Source organism: Orycteropus afer, unplaced genomic scaffold (assembly GCF_000298275.1).
Source record: "Orycteropus afer afer isolate SDZICR_OR568_19922 unplaced genomic scaffold, OryAfe1.0 scaffold00030, whole genome shotgun sequence".
Classification (NCBI taxonomy): Eukaryota; Metazoa; Chordata; class Mammalia; order Tubulidentata; family Orycteropodidae; genus Orycteropus; species Orycteropus afer.
The window spans coordinates 10,270,961-10,280,565 of record NW_006921617.1 but is presented as its reverse complement, the minus strand read 5'-3'; the positions used below and the strand labels follow the sequence as shown (position 1 = coordinate 10,280,565).

Sequence of the window (9,605 nt, the reverse complement as noted above, 5' to 3'; positions counted from 1 at the left end):
CCATACTTATTCAATCTATATGCTGAGCAAATAATCCGAGAAGCTGGACTATATGAAGAAAAACGTGGCATCAGGATTGGAGGAAGAATCATTAACAATCTGAGGTACACTGATGATACAACTTTGCTTTCTGAAAGTGAGGATGACTTGAGGCAATTACTGATGAAGATTGAGGAACACAGTCTGCAGTATGGATTACATCTCAATATAAAGAAAACAAAAATCCTCACAACTGGACCAATAAGCAACATGACGATAAATGGAGAAAAGATTGAGGTTGTCAAGGAATTCACGTTGCTTGGTTCTACAATCGAGGCCAATGGACACAGCAGTCAGGACTTTAGACAACGTGTAGCACTGGGTAGGTGAGCTGCAAAGGAACTCTTTCAAGTGCTGAGGAGCAACGATGTCTCCTTGAGGACTAAGATGCGCCTGACAGGCCATGATATTTCCAATTGCCTCGTATGCATTTGAGAGCTGGACAATGAATAAGGAAGACCAAAGAAGAACTGATGCTTTTGAGTTGTGGTGCTAGTGAAGAATGCTGAAGGTACCATGCACTGCCAAAAGAACTAACAGATCTGTCCTGGAGAAAGTGCAGCCAAGATGCTCCTTGGAAGTGAGGATGGCCAGACTTCGTCTCACCTACTTTGGTCATGTTGTCAGAGGGAACCATTCCCTGGAGAAGGATGTCATGCTTGGTAAGGTGGAGGGTCAATGAAAGAGGGGAAGGCCTTCAATGAGATGGATTGACACGGTGGCTTGCGACAATGGGCTCAAGTATAGCAAGGATCATGGAGCTGGCACGGAATCGGGTGATGTTTCATTCTACTGTGCATGGGGTCGCTCTGAGTCGGAAGTGACTCAACGGCACCTAACAACAACATAGGTAACGAAACATTTGCCATTTCAACAATCTTCACATGTACAATTTAGTGATTTTAAATATGTTTATCATGTTGTTCAACTATTACAATTAACGATTTTTTTTATTTCTCCATCATTCCTAACAGAATCTCAGGGTCCCCTAAGCATTGTATCTTCTTTTCCTCCCTCTTTCCCACCTGCTTCTGGTAATTACCAGTAAACTTTGATCTCTGTATACTTTCCTATTCTTGATATTTCATGTAAGTGGGATCATACATATTTGTACTTTTGTGACTGAACTGTTTTACTCAGCATAATATTTTCAAGGTTCTTTCATGTTGTAGTGTGTATCAGGTCTTTATTTCTCTTTAGGGCTGAATAGGATTCCATTGTATGTGTATAATATATATTTGTTTATCCATTCATCTGCTGATGGATCTTTAGACTGTTTCCACCTTTTGGGTATTGTGAATAGGCTACCATGAGCAAGGTTATGCAAATATCTTTGCATTTCTGCTTTTAATTTTTCGGGGTATATACCGCTGCTAGATTACAGGGTAATTCTGTGTAGCTTTTTGGGAAACCACCAAACTATTCTCCACAGTGGCTGTACAATTTTACAATCCCACCAGTAATGAATGAGTGTTCCAATTTATCTATGTCTTTGCCAATACCTGTTATTTTCCCTTTTTTTAAATCATGGTCATCTAAGCGGGTGTGAGGTAATACCTCATTGTGGTTTCCATTTACATTTCTCTAGTGACCAGTGACTTTGAGCACCTTTTCATGTGCTTATTGACAGTTTGAATTTTTTCTTTGGTAAAATGTCTATGTAAGTCCTTTGTCCATTTTTTCATTGGGTTATTTATCTTTTTGTTGTTTAATTGTAAGAGTCCTTTATATATTCTAGATATTAAGCCCTTATCCAATATATAACTTCTAACAATTTTCTCCCTATTTGTAGGTTTTTCTTCACCTTTTTTATAAAGTCCTCTGATTAGAAAAGGTGTTGTGGTTTTTGTTTTGTTTTGTTTTAATTTTGATGAGCTCACTTACATAGTTTGTCTTTTGTTGCTCATGCTTTCAGTGTCATAGCTAGGAATCCATTTATAAAAATTAAATCCCAAAGCATTTCTTGTATGGCTTCTCCTAAGAATTTTATGGTTTCAGCTCTTACATTTAGGTCTTTGATCCATTTTGAGTTACTTTTCGTATATTGTATGAGGTATGGGACTAGGCTCATCCTTTGGCTTATGAATATCTCGTTTTCCCAGCACCACTTATCAAACAGACTATTCTTTCCCAATTGGGTGAACTTCACACCCTGGTTGAAAATAGTCACCCTTGTTGACTGTAGATTGCAGGCTTATTTGTAAATTCTCAATTCTGTTCCATTGGTTTATATATCTAGTGTTATACCAGTTTCAGACCATCTTGATTACTGTAACTTTATGACATGTTTTGAAATCAAGATGTATGAATCCTAAACTGCTATCTCCATTACAATGAAACCAGAAGCAATGGATGGTGCCTACCTACCATTACTGAATGTTTTGATCAAGGACCCAGTAGATGGATCCTGATAAAAAAGGAGGAAAATTGTGGACCAGAACTTCAAACTCAATGTGGAAAACTGACTTACTAGATTCATTGAGACTGGGGAAACTACCAAATCTAATGCCTGGAAAAAATCTTTAAACTTTGAATTGAGACTATCCCTTGGGTCATCATTAAACTAGCCCAATTAATAATGTATTACTTGAGCGTTGAGCTCTTATAAAGAATTTTCTATGAGTGTAAATTGAGAACAGTTAATCTAAAGCACAGACGAGAACTTGAATGTGCAAAGAGCTTAAATTAATGGTGGTGAAACAATATAGGTAGAGTTAGAATGGTAACATGATGTGAAGTATGTAACCAGTGTTATAGAAATGTTCATGTAGAGATTGTGAATGGGTGTGTGTGTATATTGCCACAAAAAATAAAATAGTTCTTAAAAAATAGTTCTTAAAAAAAAATAGTAGTAGTATGAGTCCTCCTACTTTGTTCTTTGTCAAGATTACTTTGGCTAATTGAGGCCTCTTGTGGTTCTGTATAAATTTGAGGATTGGCTATTCCGTTTCTGCAAAGAAGGCTGTTGGTATTTTAATGAGTATTGTGTTCAACTATAGATTTAGGTAATACCAACAGCTTAACAGTATTAAGCCTTTCAACCAAAAAGCACGGAATCCTTCCATTTATTTTTTGTTGTTAGGTGCCATTGAGTCACTTCCGATGCATAGCAACCCTATGTAAAGCAAAATGAAGCACTGCCCAGTCCTGTGTCATCCTTACAATTGTTGCTGTGTCTGATCCCATTGTTGCAAACACCGTCAGTCCATCTCCTTGAGGGTCTTCCTCTTTTTCAGCAACCCTCTACCAAGCATGATGTCCTTCTCCAGGGACTAGCCCCTCCTGAGAACATTACCAAGCTGAGAGATGGAGTCTTGCCATCCTTGCTTCTGAGGAGCATCCAGCTGTACTCTCCTAAGACAAATGTTCATTCTTCTGCCAGTCTGCGGTGTATTCAGTGTTCTTCACCACTACCACAATTCAAATGCATCAATTCTCAGCCTGCCTTATTCGTTGCCTAGTTTTTGTATGCACACATATGTGGTGGTTGCAAATACCACCACAGTCATGACAGGTTTCAGTAATGTTTTATAATCTTCAGCGTACAAGTCTTTCACCTCTCTGGTTAAATTTATTCCTAGGTGTTTTGTCATTTTCAATGCTATTATAAATGGAATTGTTTTTCTTACTTCCTTTTCAGCTTGCTCACTGCTAACATATGAAAACCCGACTGTCTTTCATGTATTGACCTTGTATCCTGCCACTTTGCTGAATTCACTTATTAGCTATAGTAGCTTTCTTGTGAATTCTTCAGGTTCTTCTATAAACCGAAACCAAACAAAACTTACTGCCGTCAAGTCGGATCCGACTCATAGCGACCCCTCCTTGGGTTTCCGAGACGGTATCAACATGAAAGTAGATTGCCCAATCTTCCTTCCAAGGAGTGGCTGATGGGTTTGAACCACCAGCCTTCTTGTTAGCAGTCAAATGCCTTAGACACTACACCACCAGAGCTCCTATTTGTAGAGTCATGTCATCAGCAAAAAGGGATAGTTTTACTTCTTCTTTCCTGATTTGGATACCTTTCTTTTTTCTTGAGTAGAACTTTTTTTTCCTTGGGTAGAACTGGGTAGAACTTCCAGTACAATTTTGAGTAACAGTGGTAACAGTGGATGTCCTCTACTGAGTATGATGTTGGCAGTGAGTTTTCCATAAATGCTTTTTATCATTTTTAGGAATTTCCCTTCTATTCCTAACTTATTGAGTGTTTTTTAATGATGAAAGAGTATTGGATTTTGTCACAGGCCTTTTCTGCATTGATTGAGATGATCATGTGATTCTTTTCTTCTGGTGTATTACATTGATTAGTTTTCTAATACCAAACCATCCTGGGATTCCGGAGATAAATCCCACTTGGTCATTGTATATAATCCTTTTAATATGCTTCTGAATTTTGTTTGCTGATATTTCATTGAGGATTCTTGCATCTGTATTCTTTGTTTTCATCTAATTTATTTTATTTTTGTTTTTGAGAACATACACAGCAAGACACACCAATTCAACAGCTTGTACATGAACAGTTCAGTGACATAGATGACATTCTTCAGGTTGTGCAACATTCTCACCCTCCTCTTCTGGTTGTTACTCCCCATTTACATAAACTGATGGACTCCTAAGGTTCCTGTGGCATCTGTATTCCTAAGGGATATTAGTCTCATTTTCTTTTCTTGTGGTGTCTTTGTTTGGCTTTGGGATCAAAGTAATGCTAGATTCATAGAATGAGTTAGGAAGTGTTCCCTCCTCTTCTGTTTCTTGGAAAAGTTTAAAAAGGTTTGGGTCACTTCTTCTGTATAATAGATATTTTAATAAATATTTGTTGAATTAAATTTTTTCAATTGCCATTATTTTCCTCTAGGAATGATCAACAGCATCAAGCGACTGAACTTGAATCTGAGGAAAATGTTATTCCAGATTCACCGATAACAGCTTTTTCATTTTCTGGAGTTAACCGGCTACGAAGAAAGGAGAACCTCCATGTCCGATACGTAGAACAAGCACATACTAAATTGGAGCCCTCTGCATGTACAGATGGTGAGGGTTGGCATTTTATTTCAGTTAGTTGGTTTTCTGAAAAACCTGTCTATTTCTACTTTTTTATGTTGTTCAATCTAGTGAAAGATAGTGTTTTTTAGGTAACTTAACATTATACCTGCGAATTTCACATTAAAGTTTTTATTAGTTCCATTAGTAAAGTGATTACAAAAACCAAAAAGCCAAACTCACTGCCAAAGAGTCGATTTCGACTAATAGCGACCCCTCATTGGGCTTCTGAGGCAGTATCACTACGGAAGTAGATTGCCCAACCTTCCTTCCAAGGAGTGGCTGGTGGGTTTGAATCTCCAGGCTTCTGGTTAGCAGTCAAATGCCTTAGGCACTATGCCACTAGAGCTCCCAGTAAAGTGACTAGGAAGACCTTTTCTGCCTACATTATATATGGACATGTGTTGTTCATCTCAATATATAAACACTCAGCATTTTATCAATACTGTAGGTAGTTTTGTTTCTTTACTTTTTATTTTTAAAATATGCTTATGTGTATATCTGAGTGGGATAATAGGAAAGATAACAGAAACTTAACATTAATTTCTACCTACTGTGTGCCAAGTATTATGCTGAGTGCTTTGCATACATTGTTAACATATTTTAATTCTCATAACAGTCTTGTGAGATAGCTACTGCAACCTTGTTTGACAGGTAAGGAGAAGGTGGTCTCAGAGAGGTTAAATAACCCACTCAGGGTCACCTATCCTGTAAGTAAATAAATCAAAATTAAAATAGAAGGCTTTCTGATTCTTAACATTTGTACTTTCTAGTTCTCCCCACACTTACTACACCATTGGATCTGTCCTTAAGTGATTATTTTTATTTGTTACAATTTGCAGCAATTAGTGATAATCAAGAAATGTCTTTATAACATCTACTTTGTAGCATATTTCTAATTCCAGACCAGTTTACCATTTCTGCTAAATTCTTTGGAACAGTTTTATCATGTGACCCTGAAGTTTATCATGTGATATAATACAGTAGTTATTACTTTCAATATTAATCTAAAGTAAATTGTAAAGACTTTTAACCTAAACTATATATAACAAGGAAAGTATTTGGGGTAGGAGGTTGCCTAGTTCTAGAGATGTTTATGTAGTGCAAATAAGTCATTGTCAGTAAGCTAGGCCTTTAAAAATATGAGTAGAGCTTATTCCTTGATACTGAAAAATTGATACAATTCGCCAAGCTTTTGTGTGCCATTTATTATAAGTAAATATCATGGTTCTTTCTTATGAGAGGTTAGAGGGGAGGATATTCAAAGACTGGAATTTTTGTCCCCATTTTATTTGAGCTTGCATCACCATCTAGTGGAAAACAAAAGAACTGTTAAAAACCCTACTCATAATTAACCACCCCCCCCAAAAAAAAAACCCAAACTCACTGCCATCTAGTTGATTCCGATTCATAGCAACCCCTCTTGGGTTTACAAGGTAGTAAATCTTTACGGAAGTAGATTGCCCCATCTTCCTTCTGCAGAGTGGCTGGTGGGTTTGAACAACCAACCTTCTGGTTAGCAGTCCGATGCCTTAGGCATCATGCCACCAGAGCTCCTTTACTCATAATTAAGAGCTAAATTTTAATGTAAAAGTATAGAGCTAGAATGAACATTTCACTGACCTTTTAGTTTGCTCTTAATACAAAAATCATTACAGATAGGCATCTGTATAATTTTTATTGTGTTTAAATCCATGTAAAAAATATTCAGAAAGCAAATCACAGTGATTTTCTTCATTAGGAAAGTCTTCTTTTATATTCTGTATAAATTCTTTTTGTGTTCAGTATAAATATTTTTGGTTAAATGCTTCACTGTATGAGAACAGCATATAACGATTTTAAAATTTAATTTGCTTGTTCTACTCTTACCCTGATCAGTTTTACTTGGAATCAGATTTTGGTTTAAAACTTTTTGAGTCATAGAAAGTATTATAAAACTTATTTAATGATTGATTGATCCTTTTCTTCTATTTATCCTTGCTTATTTATCTTAAAGTTTACAGTGTTTTATTAATATTATTTTCTAGTTACAATTAGTAAAGTTCTTTTTCCCTTTACTTGGTCATTCTTTGGGTTTTCTTTGAATTTAATCCTTAGAAAGCTGAATATTTTCTGATAACCATGTTTCAAGGCTTCCTTCCAGACAAAACTCTCAAAACAAAGACGGTATAGATGTTTGAAACAGTGTACATTTTATGAACTTGCTGATTTGTGAAAAATACACAAAGAAAAGAAGCATTAAAATATTTCTACTAGAGGTGACTTAAGTCAGGAAAGCTTATATATTCTAGTACTCTCTCCCTCTTGTCTTAACTTCCCAGCTTTGTTTCTTAATGAAACTAAAGGAACTTACTTCTTAGAATATGAAGTTTATATTGGTGACACAACTGGTAACCGAAAGGTCAATGATTTGAACGCAGCAACCTCTCCACAGGAGAAGGATGTAGCAGTCTTCTTCAGTAAAAATCACAGCCTTGGAAATCCTATGTGGCAGTTCCACCTTGTCCTGTAGGGTTTGCTGTCAGTCAGGAGTACGGCAAGGGGGTTTATCAAAATTTTGATAAAATTTTACTTCATTCTTTGTTTATATATAATTTTTCTCTTTTTTTCTCTTAGAATTGAGGAAAGATCCAAAATCTTCAACTCATCCACAACATAACACTAACGAAAAGGAGATTCTGGTGGCTGACACTTGTAATCAGAGTCAATCTTCCATGGCTAGTAAGAAAAATACTGAGATTACAAATTTAGAGTTTATAGTAATGGTGGACATGAGTAACCAATGGTCTGAATTACACAATTTTAACAAATATTTTCCACGTAATTTTATGTTATTAGTTGTTCAGCAATCTTATTAGAAAGTAATGTTATCTTATTATTAATGATACATTTTAATATCCTTATCCATATTAATGCACATTGCTAAAAATCTTAGTAAAGAAGGCATTACTGTGGTTTACTCATTTATTCAACAAATATTTGAATATACTCAGCTGGGTACTGGGCAGTGAACAAAACAAAGTTCTTGCCCCTATGGAACTTAAAGTCTGGTTGGGGGGAAGGAAAATAAACAAATACGTATCAGGCAGAGGCAAGAATGACAAAAAGTAAAGCAGGGTAAAAAGGGATGTTGGAAGACCTCACTCATAAACTCAGATCTGAGCATAGACTGAGAAGCAAATGAGTCATGTGGCTATCTGGGGAATGGTCATCCCAAGTAGAGGAATCCATAGGGCACAGACCTTGATGTGAGAGTGCTATTTGGCTTGCTTGAGGAACACTGAGGGGTCTCTGTGGCTGGAACAGTGAGTGAAGGGGACAGCAGGAAGCACAGAGATCCTATCTATTGAGGTAGAAGAGACTTTGGGGAGTGGAGGAAGAGAGAACTAGAATGAGTGTTCAAACACATTCTTCCACTCCCACGTCAGTTCTTGTGGCAGGAGTCACCAGTGGCTTCATTGCTAAATCAAATGACTACTTCACAGTCCTTGCCTTACTTGACCTTTCTGTGACATTTGACATTATTGATTACACTCTGTTTTTTGACGTGGTCTCTCTTTCTGGGTTCTCTCACATCTTAATTGTTTGTTGTGGTTTTCTTTTCTTTTTCCCCCTCCCTTTACTGGCTATTTTTTCTCCATCTGCTGCTTAAATGTTGCTGTTTCTCAATATCTGTTCTTTTGCCTATTTTTATTTCACTTTCTTTCTCTCCCTGGGGGAATCTCACCCAGAGTCAGTACTTCTGCTATCACCCATTTGATTATAAGTCCCAAAGTAATCATCTCTGACTTTTTCCTGGATTCTGGACCAGTGTATCTGCCTGCTATTGGACTTCTCCACTTTCAACTCCAGCATATCTAAAATTGAAACTGTCTTGCCAAACTTCCTCCTCCTTCTTATATTTATAGTCTCAGTGAATGACACTATACACACTCTTTGAAATACCTAAATCGGAAAACTGAGTCAAACTAGGCTCCTGTGTCTTCATTTCTCATATCCAGTCTCCAAGTCTTACTGAGTCCACCTGCTACATATTTGTTACACATATTCTGCCTACTACATTGTTAATAGTATAGGACCTCCACATGTCATCAAGACTGTTGTAGTAATCTTATTAGTTGCCAGCCCCCTTGTCTGATAGTAACTGCTTCTTGTTTTATCAGCCTATCATGACCAGTTATTTTCTTTATAACACAAATATTACATCTGTCCTCCGTTTAACAAGTGGATATATTTTCATAGCCTACAGGATGAACTCTAAACTCCTTAACATGATCTGATCCCTAATCTGCCTGTCTGGGCTTATCTCCTACTTCCATCTTTTGCACTTCGATTTCTAGCAATTGAACCACATGTAGTTTCCTGAATATGCAATTTTGTCTCACACATATCTGGACACTAAAACATATCTAGAGTGTAGCGACTGGGACCTTAAAAGGTAGGAAGCTGCCATCTAGATGCAACAACGGGTCTCTCCTCGTCAAGAAGAAAGAAGAAAACCAAAATTAATGGAAACAATCAGTCCT

The 9,605-nt window shown here is 36.8% G+C and overlaps 1 protein-coding gene across 1 annotated transcript in view; it reads left to right on the top strand.

Moving 5' to 3' along the window:
- RBBP8 (RB binding protein 8, endonuclease) overlaps positions 1-9,605 on the top strand; it is a 206,209-nt gene that overhangs the window by 144,501 nt on the left and 52,103 nt on the right. Inside the window, exons 6-7 of the mRNA XM_007935591.1 lie at positions 4,895-5,070; positions 7,696-7,800. Coding sequence (XP_007933782.1) covers positions 4,895-5,070; positions 7,696-7,800 — 281 coding nt within the window. The remainder of the gene's footprint in view (positions 1-4,894; positions 5,071-7,695; positions 7,801-9,605) is intronic.